General features: G+C 58.2%; 2 protein-coding genes across 6 annotated transcripts; both read left to right on the top strand.

Moving 5' to 3' along the window:
* Positions 1-1,225: 1,225 nt before the first annotated feature.
* Positions 1,226-10,842, top strand: PPM1J (protein phosphatase, Mg2+/Mn2+ dependent 1J). 3 transcript variants are annotated; one of them, XM_071450055.1, is made up of 10 exons: positions 1,226-2,383; positions 3,645-3,771; positions 4,226-4,549; positions 4,981-5,093; positions 6,670-6,754; positions 8,076-8,194; positions 8,368-8,431; positions 8,599-8,706; positions 8,858-9,009; positions 9,271-10,842. In XM_071450055.1, exons 1-10 carry the CDS (start codon positions 2,118-2,120, stop codon positions 9,416-9,418), a joined length of 1,506 nt encoding a protein of 501 aa, XP_071306156.1. In that variant the 5' UTR covers positions 1,226-2,117; the 3' UTR covers positions 9,419-10,842. The 3 variants fall into 3 exon arrangements, with proteins under 3 accessions (XP_071306156.1, XP_071306157.1, XP_071306158.1); XM_071450057.1 differs by having other exon boundaries at positions 2,241-3,248; XM_071450056.1 differs by lacking the exons at positions 4,981-5,093; positions 6,670-6,754.
* Positions 10,843-12,212: 1,370 nt separating this feature from the next.
* RHOC (ras homolog family member C) lies at positions 12,213-20,438 on the top strand. Of its 3 annotated transcripts, none has more exons than XM_071450205.1 (6): positions 12,213-12,430; positions 13,702-13,926; positions 18,568-18,725; positions 18,973-19,093; positions 19,386-19,516; positions 19,656-20,438. In XM_071450205.1, the coding sequence occupies exons 3-6, from the start codon at positions 18,570-18,572 to the stop codon at positions 19,827-19,829; spliced, it is 582 nt and encodes a 193-aa protein (XP_071306306.1). In that variant the 5' UTR covers positions 12,213-12,430; positions 13,702-13,926; positions 18,568-18,569; the 3' UTR covers positions 19,830-20,438. The 3 variants fall into 3 exon arrangements, with proteins under 3 accessions (XP_071306306.1, XP_071306304.1, XP_071306305.1); XM_071450203.1 differs by having other exon boundaries at positions 12,215-12,430; positions 13,702-13,966; XM_071450204.1 differs by having other exon boundaries at positions 12,215-12,437; positions 13,710-13,966.
* The last annotated feature ends 68 nt before the right edge of the window (positions 20,439-20,506 follow it).

Genomic DNA, 20,506 nt, shown 5'->3' with positions numbered 1-20,506 from the left:
ACTTAGAAAGGTTTTTTTGATGCTAAGCAGTTGCATGAGAAATTAACTAAAATAGCACAATTTAAGACCAATTCCTGTGTTACTGATTTTTAAATCACTGTTTATCATGGCAGCATGCTGGAGTGCTCCACCTGAAGCTGTGTCCAGGGAAGGTGAGGACCTGACACTCCCATGCTCAGGGGTAGCTTGGGTGAGATGGGGAGACAGGGAAAGCATGAACACCCCAGGCAGGACCCCCAGAGGGGTGGGAAGAGTGAAGGGCAGAGCTGCTGGCACCTGAAGTGGCTGTTTATTGGCATTAGTCTGACTCAGTCTACAACATCTGCATCCCCAGGCCTTGTGCCAGGCAGCCTTGTGAAGAGGAACATCAGCCTGCAGATAAGGGGAAAACTTTACATGGATCTGTCTGGCAGGATGAATAGGGGGAAATGGAGCCCTCTTTCTTGGAAAACAGTCTTTAACACTGCATTGTTTCAGGGAGCATTCCTGCAGGAACGTGTTTATTTGTCAGACCATTCTTTCCATGCTGTGCTCCACATAACGGAAACAACAAATACCGAGCAGGGTCACAGAAGTCAGTCTGGGAACTGCCAATTCATTCTTCCCAAGGAAAGCATCCTGGTGACTCAGCAGTATGGGGCAGATTGGCAGTCCCACAGCAGGCAGACACATTCCCTGGAGAATCCAGTGATTTTCAGCCTTAATAACATGGTGATATTGCACTCAATATCTAAGAGCACCCCACGCATGACCAGCAGCTGGGCAGGGATGCTGTGAGGGGAAGGCATCAGGAGCTGAGGAGAGGAGCCATGAATGCTGGAGAGGAACTGGAGGGGTGTTGGCCTCGGGCTGGAAGGGTTGGTTTGGAAGGGACCTTAAAGATCCAGAAGGGTCCTTAACTCCCCCAGAAGGGACCTTAAAGATAACCTGGTTCCAAACCCCACCATGGGCAGGGATGCTGCTCATTAGACCAGGTCCTGAAGGGTACTGAAAGAGCTTTAAAGTGTTCTGAAGACCTTAAATCTTGGGATGAGAAGGTGGCAATACAGGTACCACTGAGTCACTTCTGTACTGTGATCCTAATAATCTGGTACAGTTTGAAGATTTCTGGCTGAAGATGGCTAAAGCCTGGAGGGCTTCTCAGTGCTGCTTCTGTTTGTAACTTACAATGCAAAAGCCCCGTGTTGACAGGAATCAGAGGTGAAACTGAGGCACTGGGGCACAGGAATTTTAAGAAACAGCCTCAATTTTCCTTTACAGTAGGCAAGTTTTTTTTTTTTTTTTGGTTTTTTTTTTTTTTTTTGTTTTGTTGTTTTTTTTTTTTTTTTTTTTGCTGTCACAGGAGGCAGGGAGGTGCTAAGGTCAGGCTGTGCAAGCGATGATGTTTAAGCTGGCGACTCTTCCCCTCCCAGCCAGGGAGGATGTGTTGTTCTGCATCAGCTAAATCCGCATCCTGCTCACGCTGGAGCGCAGCATCCTGGGTGAAAGGGAGGGAGAGGTTCAGCTTTCAGCCCTCTCACGGTGCGTCCCTGCTGCTCCGCAGGTTATTAATAGCCCGGGATGGCCGCGCGTGGGCTGATGAGCGCGACAGGGGTGACAGAGCGCCTGGCGCTGGACGGGGACGTTGTCCCGGAGTAGGTGGCTCTGCTGGAATCTTGGGACGATCCAGTCAGGAAACTCACCTGTGGGCAAAACGCGTGGACAGGGCCAGCCTGTCCCCGCGCAGCCCCACCTCCAGCCGGGAAAAGACTTTCCCAGGGCATTTCCTGCGCCGGGATGGCTCGTGTCCCCGGGGCTCCCGGCTGGGCTCCACGTCTCCGGGAGAGCTCCACCTGCACCGGGCTGCGGGATAACGGCGGGGAGTTCATTACCCGGGAGGGCTCGTTCCCCGCCGGCTGCGGGATAACGGCGGGGAGTTCATCACCCGGGAGGGCTCGTTCCCCGCCGGCTGCGGGAGATGCGCGTACCCGCTGCGGCTGAGCTGCCGCGCCTGCTTCCCCCCCCGTACCGCGGCGGGGGGGAGGCGGGGCGGGGCGGCGGGCTCGGCTCGGCTCGGCTCGGCTCGGCCCGGTTTGGCTCGGCTGGGCTCGGTTTGGCTCCGCTCGGCCCGGCTCGGGATGCTGCTGCGGGTGCGCGCTGCCGTGGCGCAGCTGACGGCGGGGCTGGGCGCGGGGCCGGGCGCGCAGCCCCCCGCAGAACCGCGGGGCGGCGGGGCCGGGGCCGGGGCCGGCCGGGAATCGCCGCCGCCAGCCGCGTTCTGCCGGCCGGCCTTCCTGCAGCTGACTCCCGAGGAGCTGCGCCGCGCCGACGACCACACCGGGCGGGCGGTGCAGAGCCCCCGCGACGGGCGCCGCCGGCTGCCCTGGAGCACGGGATACGCAGAGTGAGCGGGGCCGGGAGCGGCGTGTGCAGCCTGGGGAGGGCGGGGTGGCACCGCTCGGCACGGAAGCTCGGGCACGAAAGTGGGTCGCGGCGGGCGGTGAGCTGCGGCTGTCCCTCTTCCAGCAGCAGCGGCAGCAGCAGCAGCAGCAGCAGCAGCAGGGAGGAGCGGGTGCTGTGGGTGCCCGTGATGGGAGAGCGGCAGCCCGGGGCTGTGCTCTTACCGATCCCCGAGGGGTTTATGTTCTTCTGCCCGTTTTGTTTTCTTCGCTTTCTGCACGACATCCGCTGTCACCGATGGGTACCGAGGGCGAGGAAGCTGCGGCGCCTCTGGCAGGACTCGTGGGGAGCAGGGAGCTGGGGATTTCTTGGGAGTGAGACTACTTGAGACTTCCCCTTCAAGGACCTGACTGCCTTCTTCTTTCACTAGCTGCGAGTTTCAGTCCTAACCGGGGGGGGGAAGGTCAGACTTTGAAGGCTTTTGCTGCTTATTGCTGTCAGCCCACTCCCACAATCCTTTCCTCAAGCTGATCTTCCCGATATCCTAGAGAGCTCTATGGGATATTGATTTTCCCTCGGAGATAGTGGGGTAGGAGCACCCAGAGTGAAAAAGTCCCTTTTTTCGGTGTCCCAAGAGTTCTTTCTGCAAACCACTTGGGAAGTCTGCCTGAAGAAAAATCACCCTGCTGTGTTTACAGCTTCTTCCTGTGAGCAGGTTCTGCAATCTAGACCTGAAATCTGCTGTGTCAGCACCGGCTGGGAAAAGTCACTGTGAATCTTTTTGCAAAAGTTCTGTGGGTTTCATCACCATCACCTTCTCCCCTCCTTCCCTGAGCCCCCTGCTCCCCTCAAGAGGTGATGGGACATGGGTGAGGCTCTGATTCTCTCTGTGTGTCCCAGGGGTGCATATCTGAGGCTGGTACAGGCTTTGGGGCAATTATTCTGCCTGGGGCAGTGCTAGGGACTTTCAGCAAACCCAGTTTATTTCTGGTCACCTTCCCTGGTAGGTGTGTGGACAGCTGCTCCCCCGTGGACCCAGCTGTGGGTGGGACTCAGTGCTGCTCCTGGCCCCAGTTCAGCCCACACAACTGGTCTGAGACACCTGGGACAGGACAGGAGCACCTGTGCAGGGCATCCCTGGCATCTCTGGGGGCACGGGGGCATGAGTGGAGGGGTGGGGGTGGGGGGAAGAGGTGCTGGGGGATGGCATTTTCTGGAACATGATGTGAAAGAAAGGGTCTTTACACCTTTTTTCCTCCTGGCAGGGTGATAAATGCAGGGAAGAGCCAGCACAACGAGGACCAGGCATGCTGTGAGGTGGTGTTTGTGGAGCAGAGGCCCAGCCCGAGGGGCTGCCTGTCGTCCAGGGAAGGCAGCGGGGAGCTGGATGGGGTGAGAGCCTGGTGGTTCACAAGCAGGGACATGACAGGGACGATGCCCAGCAGCAGGGCATGAGATGGGACACTTGGCAATGTGTGCACCCTGGGGATTCCCTTGGTTCATGGCCCTTCTCTCTGCCTGCTCCCACCATCGTCCATCCCCGTGTGACTACACCAGGGCTGCCCCAGGCAGAGCCGTGCCCCACGTGCCCTGGTGGGCAGCAGAGGTGGCTGCTGTGCTGGCACTGTGGTGCCTCCAAGGGCACGAGGTGTCTGACGCAGGGCTGGGCTCCAGCCAGGGCTCAGCTGTGTCCAGGCACCCTTGGTCAGCTGCCCACACTGCTCCTGCCTGCACTGAGACCTGCGAGACTCGTGTCACTGTCCTCCGCTGGTAGCCAGCTGCTCTGAATTCCCTGTGCCATCTGCTTCCTTGCAGGCTCATTTAGCTTTCCCTCTTCTCCCTGCAGGGCAGGAAAGGTTTTTATTTCCACTACTGGGCGTTGTTTGATGGCCATGCAGGCAGCGGTGCTGCTGTCATGGCCTCCGAGAGGCTCCACCTGCACATCTGTGAGCAGCTCCGGGAGCTCGTGGAGATCCTGCAGGACCCCTCCCCGCCTCCCATCTGCCTCCCACACGACACACAGACCGGTTCTGCAGACCCAAACCAGATGTCCAATGAAGAGGATTGTGGGGAGGTCCCGAACGATGCTGTGCCACGGTTTCACCTGGAGAAAGCAGTGTCCCATGAGAGCCTGGTGATTGGTGCCATTGAGAATGCCTTCAAGCACATGGTGAGGATCCTCTGCCTGTGGGATCATCTAGAGCATCCCCTGAGAGCCCCTCTTTGCTGTCTGTGTCTGCATCAGCTTGAGCCCACTGGTAAAAGGCAGCTCTGGGGACTGCAGGGAGGGCTCCAAGCATGGTGGTCTCTGTGGTGCTCTGCATTTTGAGTTTTCAGGATGCAGAGGCTTTGGGCTCTGGGCCTGTGTGGTGCAGAAGGCTCCCCTACACTTTGTCCCAAGAGGCCCAGCTGCTCCCCTCCAGTCTTGCTCTTCCCTGCCCCAGTGAAGCCACATCCCTGGCTGCCCCACAAGCCCCACAAGCTCTACAGCCACACCATGGCAGTGTGGGGAAAGGTGCCCTGGCTGGTCACTGCTTCCCAGCTGGAGCTGTGGTATCAGGCGCTCTCTGGGGCTGCCCCCTACCCTCTCTGTCTCCCCAGGACGAGCAGATCAGGCGGGAGCGGGCGTCCCAGCACCTGCCAGGGGGCTGCTGTGCCCTGGCTGCCATCTACCTCATGGGCAAGTTCTACGTGGCCAACGCTGGTGACAGCAGGTACAGCCCACAGGGCAGCCCTCAGCTCTGCTCAGGGACTGGGGACACCCCAGGAGAGTGGGGTGGTGCCGGAGGGATGCTGGTGAGGAACACCCAGCTCCATCCCTGTCTAGGGGAGGGTGGAGGTGGCAGAACTGGGCAGTCATCCTCTGCCTGCTCCATGCCCTGGGGACAATGTGCTCTGCTGTGATCTCTGTGTTTGCCAGGTACACAGATAAGGCTGTAGAATTGCCTCCCAAAATCTGGGATGTGCTCCCTTCTTTCCTAACAACATCTTCTGTGCTGCCCAGATGGCTCTGGAGATCCTGGCCCTTGCTGCTGGCACTGGCCTGGGCTGCAGGTTGGAGAGTGAAAATTGCACTCAGTCAAGCTTTCCAAAACGTGCAAGAAGTCATTTTAGAGTACTCTTCATACCAGTGACCTGTTTCAGGAGAAGGACACAAATCTGTGTGCAGTGGTACCTTGTAGCCCAAGCACTTTAATTGCCAGGTGTATTTCCAGGCTGGGCTACTCTGACTGCACCTGAGTGTGCCACAGCCCCAAGCAATGGCAGAAGGTCCACCTGACACTAAAGGTGGCACTGCAGGTGAAGCTGGTTTGAACTGCCCTGGATCAAAGAATGGTTTGGGTAGGAAAGGACCTTAAAGCTTATCTTGTTCCACCCCCTGCCATTTCAGACACCTTCCACTAGACCAGGTTGTCCCAAGCCCTGTCTGACCTGGCCTTGAACGTTTCCAAGAATGGGGCAGCTACAGTTGCTCTGGGTATTTACTGCAGGTTATCTTGTCCTCAGCAATGTCAGACCAGCAAATACAGGCTCTGGTCAATTTTCTGAGGCTGGATGTGCTTCCAGCTCTGGGCAGAGAAGGAGGAGATCCCTCGTTCTGGGTGCAGGTCCCCCTCCATGGCAGCAGCAGCCAGGCACCAGCCATGCAGGATGTCAGCATGTACAGGGTCCTGAGCTTGTGACTGCGCCTCTGGGGAACAGCCTGAGCTGCCTTCCCAGGCATCAGACACTGCCAGAGCTGAGCCCAGCCTGGCCCTACATCATTGCAGGAGACTCACAGCCACCAGTGTTGGAGATCCTTGGGCCTACCATGACATCCAGAAACATCTCATAATCAGACCTTTATGTTTTCTTGAGACATTAAACTGTAAGAGCAGACCCAGCAGCAAGTGGCAGTGCTGGTCTGGGATGGGCATGTGTACTGTCTCCTGCTGCAGGCAATTTCTGCCCCTGCTGTGTGCAGCTCCCCTCTGAAGGGAGCCTTTGTGCTGCTCCTTTTCTAACCATATTCTGTCCTTTTATTTGGTCTGTTTCATTCCCCTCTGCCCCGTGTTTCTCTCCCATTTCCCCTTCCTCCCTGCCCCTCTCCTGCCCAGGAGGGAGAGATGCCATGCCCTGCCCAGGGGCAGCAGTGAATCCAGGAAGCAGCCCCCACCTCAGGCTGGGAAAGGGGGGGCAGCAGAGGGGAAGGGGTTGCACCACCCCTGGGAATCAGCCCTGGAGAGCCAGACTCAGCTCCTCCACCAAGTCTCCTTCTCTCTAATCTCATCCTTCCATGTTTCATTGCAGGGCCATTATCATCCGTAATGGGGAAATCATTCCAATGTCCAGGGAGTTTACTCCAGAGACAGAGAGGCAGAGGCTGCAGTTTTTAGTAAGAAAGACCTTTCTTCTAACCTCATTCCTGCTGAAACACCTCCTGGCCTCTTCCCAGTCCCCTGTGCTGCCTGCTGGACTGCTGCCATGGTGGGGGTCTGCACCCGAGGGCAGCCCCATGGCTGGGACCTGCTGCTGGCACTTGTCCATCCCAGACTCCTTCCTGGGATGGGAAGAGGCCCTGGGATGCAGGGAGCTGGCATGGGGGCATCTTGTGGCTGGCAGAGCCCTGGTTTGCTGTGTCAGAGGAGCTGCAGTGCTCCTGCTCAGTCCTACTTTCTTCCCTGGCTGCTCCCTGGATAGTCACAGCTGATGTGTGCCAAAGGGTTTCTGTCTTTGGCCCTGAAAGCTCCCTGTCCCTCTCCTGGATGAACCCCCTGGTGCCACCCAGGGAGACTCTTTAAGGTTTTAAAGACCTCTCTGAGGGCAGCACAGGGGAGGAGGAGTTTGTGTTGGAGAAGGTCTTGCTGGATGAAATTTCCTGGCTTGCAATGTACTTGGAAAAACACTGAGGCCTTTTTTCTGGAATCTGTTTTTGAATGACCGAGAGGAGGGACCTGCTGTGATCAGAATCCTCCCCATCTGGCTGCGAGGGGCAGGGCACAGCCTGGGGACGGGCACAGGCTGCTCTGCCGCGTGATGCCAAGGCTGTGTCAGGGCTCCCCCAGAGAGGGCTGGGGGTCTCCATGCCTCTGCCCCCATCCCCTGCCATCCCATCTTCCCGAGGGATCTCCTCTTCTCTTCCTGCTTTTCTTCCCCTTCAGCATTTTCCAGCACTCCCTGTTCCTGGTCCCCTCCACACTGTGCTCCATGAGGGCTTGGGGCTGCCCCGGGTAGGGCTCTGTGCTGCTGCTTGTCCCTTGTCACGGTCACAGCTGGGACTCTGTTTCAGAAAAGACCCATCACTCTTTTCCTGGGGTGAGTGCCATGCCCTGCACTGACCCTGGGGTCCTGGGAAGTTTGCAGCTATGACTCCTTCTGAGCAAATTCCAGCTTCTCCTGGAATTTGCTGGGGTTTGATTTTTTGATCCCCTTTGGAGAACTTTCTCTCCCAAAACTCTCTATGCAAAAGCTTCACCTTCTTGCTGAGTGCTGGCATGGCTGTCCTCAGCTCCAGTTTCCCCTCTGGCTTAGCACAGGTGGATGGTTTGAAGCTGCTTTACCAGCACCCATTCAAGTGGCTGCAGAGCAGCCGAGGTTATCCCACCACGGGATGTTGTAGCCAAAGTCCCAGCGGATGGTGGATCCTGCTCTGGGCAGGGCTGGATCCACAGCTCTGCTCTCCCACCCTGTGGCTGAGCCAACACTCCTTCCTGCAGGCACTGCTAAGGCCCGAGCTGCTGGGGAAGGAGTTCACCCACCTGGAGTTCCCCCGCAGGATCCAGCCCAAGGAGCTGGGGAAGAAGATGCTCTACAGGGACCAGAACATGAATGGCTGGTAACCCCCAACCCACCAGTGGCACTGGGGTCCTGCTGTGGTGGCTGCTCGTCTCTGGCACCCCATCCCATGGGCAGGGGTTCTGCTACACTGGGCACCCAGGTCCCAGGTGGTCAGAGGAGGTGCTGGAAGCTTCACCTGCTGACACCTTGTCTCTGGCTTATTTTAACCAGGGCTTACAAAAAGATAGAAGAGGATGACCTGAAGTTTCCACTTATCTTTGGGGAAGGCAAAAAGGTAAAGTACTGTGGCAGAAGTTTGGCAGGGCTTGTTTCGTGCCTGCTCTCACTGTTTTGGGGGATTTCAGCCCATTTTTGGTAGTGCTGTCATCACTGAGTCTCTGCTGGGAATGTAACTGGAAATAAAGCTGCCTAAAGTTCTCTCCTAATTCCACTCTTCTCCAGGCTCGGATGATGGCCACGATCGGGGTCACGAGAGGCCTGGGAGACCATGACCTCAAGGTGTTCAACTCCAACATCCACATCAAGCCTTTCCTGTCCTGCTTCCCAGAGGTAAGCCTGGCTGCCAGCAGCTTCCCACCCAGGGGCCCCTGCAATGGCCAGAGCCACTCAGCAGGCCCAGATCCATGATATGCCCAGGGCAGCAGGAGCCTCCTCCGCCCCTCTGCCTCTCACCCTTGTGTCTTGCCCTGTTGCCTGCCAGGTCAGGGTTTATGACCTGACGCAGTACGAGCACTGCCCTGACGATGTCCTGGTGCTGGGCACCGATGGGCTCTGGGATGTCACCAACGACAAGGAGGTGGCTGGTGTGGTGATGGAGGTGCTGACCAACTATGAGCCCAACGACCCGTGCAGGTGAGCTGCAGGTGGGCAGGGGGCCGGGCATGCCGTGCACTCCACCCCTCCCCTTGGCCTGGCTCCTCGGAGCAGTGCTGTGGCCACACGTCCCTCCGGGCTCCACAGAGTGCATTGCTCCCCTGGATGTGCATATCTGAGCCTGCATCTCTCCATGGGACCCCTTCCTGCAGCTCCAGCTGCTCCAGCTTCTCCCTCCTTGCCAGGATGCTGCATGAGGCTCTGGGGTCACTGCTGAGCCGTGCTCTGCTGTGCCCCCAGGTACACCATGGTGGCCCAGGAGCTGGTGGTGCGCTCACGGGGGGTGCTGAAGGAGCGTGGCTGGCGCCTGGCCAATGACAAGCTGGGCTCTGGTGATGACATCTCTGTTTTTGTGATCCCCCTGGGTGGCCCCGGCAACTACACGTGATGCTGAATGAGCCTGGGGCAGCTCACCAGGGGATGGAGACTCGGTGCAGTGGGACACTGAGGCTGCCTCAGGGCCACATCTCCTCTAAGCACTTGTTTTTGAGCCAGCTGCAAGAAGAGCAAGAAACCTGGAGCTTCAGTCTGTGCTCCTGTCCAGAGCTTCCCCCTCCACGTGCTTGCATCCCAGTCCCAGGTGGAGATGGAGAGGCCTTGGATAGAGTGTGAACACTGGGGTTGAGGGATGTCTTCATGCTGCTACTTTCTCAATGCTGTGAAAAACCTGAAGGCTCCTTGGCTCCTCAGCATGTCCTTTGCCTCTTGCCATGGCTGTGCTGGCTGCAGCCCTGTGTGACAGCCATGGGGCTGCTGGGGCACTCATACCTGCTGCAGTCACCCTGTCTCCTGCCCTGGGACGCTCTGGCCAGTGACACTGAAGCTGCTGTTGCAGGTGGGAGCTGGGGCTCAGATGGGATGTGAAAGCCCCACAGGCAGCTGGGCAGTGCTAAGCCTGGCACAAGTCCAGTTGTGGCCCCACAGTGGCCATCCCAGCCTTGTGCTCCCAGTTTTCAGCCCCTCACACCTTCATTTTGTCATGGACTTTGCCTCAGTCTCCAGGCTGGGAGATTGGAGCAGTGACCAAGCTCTGCTGTGCACCCAGAGCCCTGAGCAGGGATAAGCAATTGCACCAGCACTGGCTGTGCCACAGGTTCTACCCCTGTCCTCTCATGCCTTGGCTCACTGCAGTGCTTCTGGAGCCAATTTTTATTAACTGGAGAGCTGAGCTGGAAAATGTCTGAATCCTTTCTTGGTGTGGGGAGCCTATGAATGTAGGTCTATATTTTGGAGTGGTTCTGGGTTAGCAGCCTCACACAGAGCAGCCCTATTCAGGTGAGCTTAACAGCTTAACTGCACTGGATCTGCTTAGCCCAGGGCTGGGAACCCACAGTAAAAGCAGCTTGGTGTGACCAGGGCAGGGAAAGACAGCTCCCATGTTTTCCTTCACGGTCTCAGAACTGGTGCAGAGGGGAGCTGAGCACTTGATCTCTGCACCGGATTTTTGCATCACACACGTCTCTAACCTGGAGCATCCATTTCCCAGACCTCTGCAGAGTCCTGAACTGTGAGGGATTGTCCCATCCTGGCAGTGTGGGGATGGGGAGAGCTGGGCCATGGTCCCTTGCTTGGGAAAGGCTCCATGGCACCATCCTGTCACTGGGTGCAGCCAGCTCTTGTCAAGTGTCACCTCTAGTGAATGTTGTTTGTGTCCTGTAACCAGCGAGATGTAAATAAACTGGGTGCACACAATGTGAAAGCTACACACGAGATTTGAACCTGTTGGCACCCATGCTGCAGGGAGCGGTGCTGGGGCCGGGAGCCTGTCCTTCTGTAGCACTGTGTGTTTAAATAAAGATTTTGCCACTCGCAGTCCTACTTCAAAGTCTTTCTTTGCAGAGCTCCTGCAAAGACGGCTTACCGAAAAGCCAATTAGCTCTGATTAATGCATGTAGGCAGGCAAACAGGCAGAGCCATGTGTGCTGCTGTCCATCTGCCCCTGGCGCTGCTCGGAGCCCATGCAGCGCCCGTCCAGCAGGCAGTGGGAGGCACTGGTGTGCTGCCAGTGTCAGCACGGTGCTCAGGGGGACCCGGACCCCGGCTCTGGCTGGGAGGCAGCAGAATGGACAGTCCTGTGGGAACAGGAGCACCACACACGGAATGGGAAAAGGCCAATGGTTTTGCTGGCTGCGGGGGAGGCAGGGGGCAGGCTGAGGAATGTGCCTGTCCCTCCCCGGCAGTTCAAGCAGCAGCTGCTTCTGCCTCGAGGGCGGGCTGCCTGCTGGAAACATCCCCACGTCCCTCCGAGGGCCACCTGGTACCCCTGGTACTCCTGATGCTCTCTTCACACTTGCTTGCCCAGCCCTGTTCCTGGCACATTCCTTTTCATGCTGGTGGCTGAGAACCGGCTCTGCTTTTCCAGGTCACTGCCCGGCTGTTGGATAAGACAAGGAGGCAGTGGCTGCTGCATTTAAAGCTTCCTCTGTGGTTCCCTTTTTTACTAAAGAAACATTTCCTTTGGAACCAGCTCCTGGCCTGGGGCTTGATAAATAAAGAAAAATAGTCTGCAAGCCCTTAAAATAGCAGCGGTTTATGAGCCTGGGTCTGGGCCAGGCTCCTGGGGCTGCCTTTCCCCGGCGGAGGGACGGGAGCTGTGCCCTGCAGCCGGACGCCGGCGGGAGCAGCCGCCTGGGGTCCCACGGTGGGCACGGGGAGCCGGGGCACACCAGGGGCACCGGGGTCACGCTCATGCGGGCACAGCCGGGCACAGCCCCGCTCTGCCAGTGCCCTGGGAGGGGACCCTGGGGACAAGGCGCGTCCCTCGGCCGCCTGTGTCAGTGGGCAGCGGGCTTTGCCGCCGGCCTGACCTGGCACGGGGGGTTGAGGGCAGCAGCTCAGCCCCTCCGGCGGCTGGGGTCGCCCTCTGCCCACTTGGCCTCGGGAACCTGAGCCGGTAAAACGCCCTCGGGGCGGGGGGGACGCCCGCGGGCGCCGGGGGAAACACCGGGGGGCTCCGGGTCCCGGAGCCGGGCAGGGGCAGCGCTGGAAAGGGCTCGGCTCGGCTCGGCTCGGCTCGGCACAGCCCCGCACGGCTCGGCAGAGCCCATCACGGCACAGCCCATCACGGCACAGCCCATCACGGCACGGCCCCGCTCGGCTCGGCACAGCCCATCACGGCACAGCCCATCACGGCACGGCCCCGCTCGGCTCGGCACAGCCCATCACGGCACAGCCCATCACGGCACAGCCCCGCTCGGCTCGGCAGAACTCATCACGGCACAGCCCCGCTCGGCACGGCCCATCACGGCACAGCCCATCACGGCACGGCCCCGCTCGGCTCGGCACGGCCCCGCTCCGCCCTCGGCGGGCGGCCCCGGCCGGGGCGGTGCCCGGAGCCGCGCGGGGACGGAGCCGGAGCCGGAGCCGGAGCCGGAGCGGGACGGGGCAGCGGCGGAGAGAGGTGCGGGGTCTGGGGGAGCCGAGCGGGGAGGGGCGGCTGGGGAGGGGGACACTGGTGGGGTGGGGGGTGCTGGTAAGGAGTGGGGCCGGAGCGGGGGTCTGGGGGAACTGAGGTCTGCATTACCGGTTGTGATGGGGTCTGAGTTACTGGCGGAGTCTGGAGAAACAGGGCTTTGTGGCTACCGGTGGGGCTTGGGGGAGCTGGGATCAGGGTGTACTCGTGGGGTTTGGAGGGATTGAGACCTGGGGTTGCCGATTCTGGTAAGGGGTGGGCTCAGAGGTGGGGTCGGTGCAGGGGTGGGTGGCCCGGCAGGGCTGCTGGGTGGGGTGCAGCGGGACAGGGTGCGGTGGGTGTGCCTAGGCTGGGGAGGGGGTCCCTGGGTGTGGTGAGGGATGGGTCAGCTCTGCCTCAGTCAGGGCAGGCTGTCATTCCTTGAGGTGGCCTTGGGCTGTGGGTCCCTACTTGCAGTTGTCTCCCAGGCAGGGTCTGACCGGGGGTGAGAGCCTGGGGGCTGCTGCCCCATCCCACATCCCTCCCCACAACCCCCACTCCAGCAGTGTCCCCATGTACAGCCCATGGAGTGGCCACTCTGTGTTTTCTTCAGAAAGAGGGAAAAAAGTTCCCTTTCCTTACTGCTGAGCTCATTCTTAAACATTTATATTAGGGGGGTTTGTGGGGAGGGGAAATAATTGTGTAATGTCTTAGGAGCAGGGGAGCATTCCAAAAGCATGACTGCGTGGCCTTTTCCAGTGCTAGCAGTCTGGCAGCCAAGTCTCTCAGTGGCCGCCAGCCTCCCTAAACCCAGCCCAGCCTCTCAGCAGCCCCGGAGAACGGGAGTGAGATCCCTGGGCTGCATCTGCATGGGGGACTGGGACCTAAACCCAGCCCAGCCTCTCAGCAGCCCCAGAGAACGGGAGTGAGATCCCTGTGTGATCCTGGGGCTGCATCCACCTGGGGGGCTGGCAGCAGGGGCCGGGCTGAGCCCCCAGGCTGACATCCCTGGGAAAGGGTTCCAGGGGAAACTGGAGACTGGAGCTGCAGGATTGGCTGGCTGTGTGTCATGGGGACCAGTTGCATTTTGTTTCTATTTTGCCAAGTGCTTTTGGTGTCCAAGCAGTTTCAGTTTAGGTCCAGCTCCTCCTCCTCCTCAGCTCAGGTAGAGACTGCATGAGATTTTGTGGATTTTCCCTTGCATCCAGACTCCTGACAGCTACAGCTTCTCTGGGGAAACGTGTAAGTGGAAAATAAGCCAAGTCACTGTCTTCCAACAGGTTCTCAGGAGTGTTTACCCAGGCTCAGCTCCCACCTTGCCGTTTGCACGGGAGAGGTGCATTGACATGAAAAGAAGGAGTTGTATTAGCAAATGTTGATCGGTGCTGGGGCAGGCAGGCGTTGCCCAAGCACAGGCATCTGCTGAGATTGCGGCGTGTCATTTGGAGCTTTCAGCAAGACACTTGGCTACCGTGAGGCTGGGAAGGCTGTCACTACTGCAGGAGGTAAAATAAGAACATGGCATGATGTCCTTTGGAAAAGGAGGTAAGGGCAGGCAGCTTCTCCCTCAGTGCTCAAACACTTGTGGTTTGAGCTTTGTTTAGGCTTTCAAATTCTGCTGTTCCAAGTTCCTTTCTCTGTTTTGCTTGTGGATGTTTTTTGTGGGATTTAGCAATGAAAATGAGCCAGCCTGGTCACTTTGCTCTGGGTCTGGGTCTGGACAGTTGCCCTTTGCCACTGGAGTGTGTGTTAAGCCCAGCCTGCTTGGCTGTGCCCAAAGAATATGCCCAAAAAAATGGGTGAGGTCTAAACTTGAGCACTGGGCTGAGCTCCTATTTTGACAATCACTTGTTTGGATATAGCAGGTCTATATCTATAGCAGGTCTGTATCCAGGAGCCCACGCTCTGCCCTGCCCATTGCACTTCCCCTTAGCATGACTGTTTGCTTCCAGCCCTTTTTGGAAATTTTTTCTGCCTTTCAACCTTAATGATTCCATGATTCTGTAGTAAGAGTCCCTCTGGTGCTTGCAGCAGTGGCTGAGACACTTGTCCTGTACTACCTTGGCCATGGCTTAGGTGTCTCAGCAAATGAAATTCCCCACAGTGGGCATTCCTGTGGGGCTTTAATTTGGAAGTTTACTTGTTTTATCATTGTACCAGTGAGTCCAAACTGCTGAAAGCATTTCTGCAGTGGAACTTCCCCACAGCACTGGGGGTATCCTGCGGGGGTGTCCCTGCCAAGGGGCTGCTCCCAGCACAGCTCTCTCCCCCCAGCCCTGCCCAGAATTCAGAGCTGTGCCTCTGGCCAGGGCTGTGATCCCTGGCGTGACCGGTCTGACCAGGGTGGGGCCCTCAGCAGTGCTTGGGAATTTCTGCTTTAGAACAAAACCCCTCTGTTACCTCTAGGAAGTCGAGTCTGGCCAAGGAGGTTCCTTGAAAGATTTCTGTCCCTGGTTGGAGTCCTTCAAAGCATTCACATCTTTCTCTGCTATTCCCGAGTCCCCTTAGCAGACACTGGATGATGGACACATCCTGCTGCCAGAGGAATTCCCTATATCCTGCTCAGCAGGAACTGCACAAAGCTGTGAGAGACCAGCAACACAAGGGCTGCCCCGCAGCCTGGCCGATTTTATGGTGATGGCCTTAGAATAGTTGCTTGGAAAGTAGAACAGGGCAATCTGGGGTCGTGTTGCAGCTTTTTGGTGAGCTGAAGGAGACGCCTGCTCAGGATTTGGCTGGTGCTGGCAGTGGTGGCACAGATTAAACCCACAGAGCTCCCAGTGGGGCCCAGCCTGGCTGCACAGCAGGTGCAGGGATGGGCACGGGAGCCCTGTGGGGCTGGGCAGTGGGAAACGCTGGCACACAGCTGCTGCTCCCTTTTGTTTTCTCCATGGATGAGCAGGAGGCATCTCCAGCGGGGCCCTGCGGGTGCTGCTCACACCCAGGAGCTGCCAGTGTGGGTTGCCAGCGTGGCTGGGCAGTGCTGGCTGTATTTTGGGGTGCTTGGCTCCCCCCTCCCTTGGGGGATCAGCCCTGCACACGGGGGCGTTGCTGTGTCATGTTGAGCTTCTCATCCACCAGCACCACCAAGTCCTTCCTCTCAGGGCTGCTCCCACTTAATTCTTCTGCATTTGTACTTGGGATTGTCCTGTTTGTCTTCATGGAATTGTCTTCATGTTTTCCACTCTTTTTATCTGCTCATAATCTGGCAACAGTGCAAACAGAATCCTCATCCCAGGGTTTAGCCTCATCCTGCTGAGCACCAAGAGCATCCCCTGGCAAAGCAGCTCATCTCTCCTGGAAGAGAGAGCTGCTGGCATCTGGTGCTGGTGCTGTGCCAGCTGCTGGGTCCAGGGCAGGACTGGGGCACCCAGCCGACCCCTCAGGCTCACAGCTCTTCAGCCTCCTTGCCCTGCTCGCCTCTGCACACCAGCTCTGGATTAGTAATGGGCTATTTCTGGATGGCTCTCCTGAGTAATGGAATGAATTGTGCTGAGATTTTGGGTGGGGACAGCCTCTGCCCTCTGAGTCACCACTGGGCACCGCGCCGGGTCAGGACTGGAGCCGTGGGAAGGAGCCCTGGGTGGGGGACTGTGCTCAGCCTGGGGCAGCTGCTGGGCCCCTCTCAGGGCAGCCCTGGGGCAGGAGCAGGGCCACTCGGGCTGGCTTCGGTTCCACCCCAGTGCCTGCAGACTGGGCACGGGCAGATCCTGGTGTCCATCTGGCTGTTTGTGTCCTTGGGCATCTCCTGCTGCTCACGCTGCAGATGCTGTCAGCTGCCTGTGCTGTGCGTTAGATATCAGCACGGCCCAAACTGCCTTTCCTCTTGGAGATAGGGAGTCACAGAGCAGCATATCATGTTTTGCTGTGGGCAAAGAAGCTTTGTGTCCAAGTAAACAGGCTTTTTTCTCCCTGAGCTCTCCGTTTTCTGTGCTGTGGACATGCTGCTGGAGAGAGGACGAGCCTTTGGTCAGGCAAGGATGGATTGCAACAAGGGTTGGACTTGTACATCTTGGAGCCTTTATGATTCTGTGGGACTGTGGGTTTGCCTGGCCTGGCTGGGCAGCCAGGAGCAGCAGGGCATGAGGAATAGGGACAGGAGCTGTTCCCCCCCATTCTCAGCACTTGCCTCCCTAAAGTGCTCCCCGTTCCTTATAGGGACCCTTTGGAGCACCTTTTTCTTTTTTTCTCTGACTTCAGTGTTGCACAAATGTGCTCACCTTCCTGTAGACATGCTGCTCCACTGGGATATGTGCTTGACACCAAGGATCCCAGCTGAGGAATGTCCCCTCTCCCGGATGCAGCTCTTGATTCTCACTCTTCTCACCTTACAAGTGCCAGCTTTCTATTTTTATTAACAGCTCCAGAGCACTCAGCAGCCATGAACCATTCCTGCCTCAGCTTGTGAGCCAGAATGCTTGGAACCTACAAAGGTCCTTAAAGCTCATCTTGGCTACAGTAGGGTCTGGTCTGGGATGGGTAAAAACTCTCTTTTGCCCAAACCATTGGGCAGTGTGAGTTGTGAAAGGGGGGTGGTTCCCTGGGCTTTGTGTGACAGGGGCGACCTGCCAGGCACATGGATGAGACAAGCAGGTCTGCAGCCTGCCTTTGGAATGCCAGTCAGCCATTCAGGCTCATTTCCTAATCCCTTACTTGCAGCTAATTGTGATGCAGCCAGACTCCTGCTTTACCCTTTTCCTCCCTCTTCTGTTGGCCCAGGGTGAGGGTGGGATCACTGGGCCAGGGACAGATTCCTGGCCTTTGGTAAGGCTCAGTATGAGAGCCCTGGTCAAAGGCCAGGCTTGTGATGTTCTGGCCTTCCCAAGGTGATTCTGGAGTGACCCAGCATGATCCACTCCCAGGGCTTGCAGCCCAATGCCTCAGCATTGGGGTGTGTGTGTCCTTCCCACGGGGTCCTTTCCTGGGAGCTGTGTGCTCCCAGCATGAATGGCTCCTTCCCATCCTGCTGCCTGGGCAGAGGATTTGGAGAGGGACAGGGCTGAGGGGGAAAGCATGGAACATCCCTGCCTTCAGGAGAGGTTTCTTGGTCACCTGTAATTTCCCCCAGTGCAGTGTGAATTTTCAGGGATTAAACCCTGACATGTCAGCCTGTGTCATTCCTAGGATCTCTGCAGGGACAGGGAGCTGGTGATGTGCTGAAGGCATGTGAGGAGTAGGACAGGCTCTTTGGACTGAGAATCTGGGGATGGAAAAGAGATTTTGGTCACAAGGTTGGGGAGGGATGTGACCCCACTATGGCTGATTTTCTCATGCCTCGTTCAGATGCTGTGCCAGGCATTTTGTGGCATTGTCCTGGCCGGTTCCCAGGCTCAGCTGTAAACCCCTTTTGAAAGTGAGGGATGCAAAGGCATAGTTTTCCTTGCAGAACTGTGTCCTTTTCCCGTGGGGCAGAAAGTTGCTTGCTTTGTGTGGGGTTTCAGCTCTGTTTGCTGAGTGATGACTGGCAGCCTCTCCCCCTGCCAGTGCCAGTTCGGCTCTCTTGGTTCCATGGCAAAGGCTCCTTTTTCAGACAGGCTGGGACGGGGCCAGCCCAGTGCTGGGTGCCAGGCACACAGGTCCTGCTTGCCCAGACCTCCAGGAGCTTGGCTTGGTGTGTTCCAGCTGCTGATCAGATTATTTAGGGTCTGGTGAGCAAGCTGGGGGGAAATCCGAAGCACAGTTTCTGCCCTGAAGAATTTATAATTTAAAATAAACCCAGCATGCGCATGGAACTCTGAGATTGTCTAAAATCCTGGTTACCTGGGTGGTAGCACAGCAAACCCAGGGAGGGTTGGATGTCTGGGGAAGGCAGAGTGGTTTGTCACCTCCCACAAGGTCCCTGTGTGCAGCCACCAGCCCTGACCACAGCTGGGGTGGCTCTCCCAGCCACAGCAGCAGTGCTGGGTGTAAATGGTTCCAGTCAGGCCAGTTCCTGTGGTGCCCATGAGTGAAGTGTGTGGGAGCTGGAGGGGTGTCTGGCAGAGCGTTGGGACTTCTGTCCTGTCAGTCACTGGCTACTCACAGTGGGATGTGCCCCGGGGCTTCTGTCTGGTATCGCCCAGGCTGTTGTGCGCAGGAGTCTGGGGGGCCGGGAGCATGAAGTGCCTGTGCTGCTCTGTCCTGCTCACCTGCTCGTGCCCCCACAGCGATGGCAGCCATCAGGAAGAAGCTGGTGATCGTGGGAGATGGTGCCTGCGGGAAGACGTGTCTGCTGATCGTGTTCAGCAAAGACCAGTTCCCCGAGGTCTATGTGCCCACGGTGTTTGAGAACTACATTGCTGACATAGAGGTGGATGGCAAGCAGGTAAGGGCCGTTGTCATTCCTGTCCCCTTGCTCCATGTCCCCTGCTGCAGTGCCACTGCCCAGTGCTGCTGGGATTGCTCTGTGTGCTCGGATGCACCTGCAGCACACAGAGGAGCCCCTGGCTCTGGCATTTCTGGGTCGCCCTGAGCCTGGCCCAGTTTGAGGAAGAGCACAGCTCTACCTGAGGAAGATAAATCTGTCACTCGTGGCCTGCAGAGCCACTGAGCCATGTCCTTGTCCCCTGCAGGTTGAGCTGGCCCTGTGGGACACGGCGGGGCAGGAGGACTATGACAGGCTGCGGCCCCTCTCATACCCGGACACAGATGTCATCCTCATGTGCTTCTCCATCGACAGCCCCGACAGCCTCGGTAGGGACCTGGGGGTCCCACAGGACTCGGTGCTGCTACTGAACCCCCTGGGGTCTGGGAAGCCCCCAAGCTGCCCCTCGAGGATGCCAGAGCCTTCCCTTCATCCCCCAGCCTTGTGTGCACTGCAGGGAAATGCTGGCAGCTTGCAGACTGGGCAGAGGTGGTGGGAGAGGGGGGTTCTGTGGGGAGAGCTCTCCCTGCTCCAGCGGGAAAAGCTTGGGACTGGTTTCTGTGAGGAGGCTGTGGGGCAGCAGCTCCTCAGCTCATAGGATTCCACGTGTGCCTGTTGTAGAGAACATCCCTGAGAAGTGGACGCCGGAGGTGAAGCACTTCTGCCCCAACGTGCCCATCATCTTGGTGGGGAACAAGAAGGACCTGCGCAACGACGAGCACACGCGGCGGGAGCTGGCCAAGATGAAACAGGTGGGGACAGCCCCGGGTCCCCCAGCCAGCAAGACACTTCTGCCCACACCAGATCCTGGCTGGAAGGGCTGCATGCCCCAAGGGCAGTTGCTGTTGTGTTCTGGCAATGTTTCCAAACCCTGTTTTTACTGCTTCCTAGGAGCCGGTGAAGCCAGAGGAGGGGAGGGACATGGCCAACAGGATCAACGCCTTTGGCTACCTCGAGTGCTCGGCCAAGACGAAGGAGGGGGTGCGGGAGGTGTTTGAGATGGCCACCCGAGCTGGGCTGCAGGTGCGCAAGAACAAGAAGCGCAGAGGCTGCCCGCTGCTGTGAGCACCCTGCTGGCAGCAGCACTGCCTGCCCTGCCCAGGGGCACTGCTGGCACACAGCCCCAGCAGCGCCTCGTGGTGCCACCACCTGCCCCGCACCCTTTGCACCAGACTGCCACCCACGCTCGCAGGGTGTCCCTGTGACATTCCAGGGCCATGAGGGGCCAGTGCCTTCAGCACCTGCTGCTCTCCGTGGGCCGGTGCTCGTGTTGCTCCCCGTGTTGCCCCGTTTTGTACTGAGCTCCCTGCTTTTGCCTTTCCCACGGGCATTGCTGGGGTATTCCCTCTCTTTCCCCTGCTCTGGGCAGGTGCCACAGAAGCAGGAGGTGCCGGTCACAGCTCACGTGTGCGGTGTGCCAGGCCCTTGGTGTGCTGTGCCTGCTCTCCCTGGGCGTGCAGGCAGCACACAGCAGTGTTACAGACCTGCCCGGGCAGTTTCAGCCCTGTCTGAGCAGAGCTGGGCTCAGCTGCTGCCAGCAGCTCTCCTCTGGGACCTGTGCCCAGCTCTGCCGGCACTGCCGCCTCCGAGTCTGCCTCGGCCGTGGGCTTGGCAGCACTAAACCAACTGCATAATTGGGAGAATAAATGCAAACTGGTATTTTAGTAATTGTAACTTCACTTGTGTGGCGTTCTTCTGGCTCCCCTTTGTGCCTCTCAGTGCTCCAGGCTCCTGCCTGGACT

Source organism: Agelaius tricolor, unplaced genomic scaffold (genome assembly GCF_023055355.1).
Source record: "Agelaius tricolor isolate 1412-34295 unplaced genomic scaffold, bAgeTri1.0.p SCAF_30, whole genome shotgun sequence".
Lineage (NCBI taxonomy): Eukaryota > Metazoa > Chordata > Aves > Passeriformes > Icteridae > Agelaius > Agelaius tricolor.
Note: the sequence above shows the minus strand (reverse complement) of the source record. Positions and strands in the feature narration are given on the sequence as shown.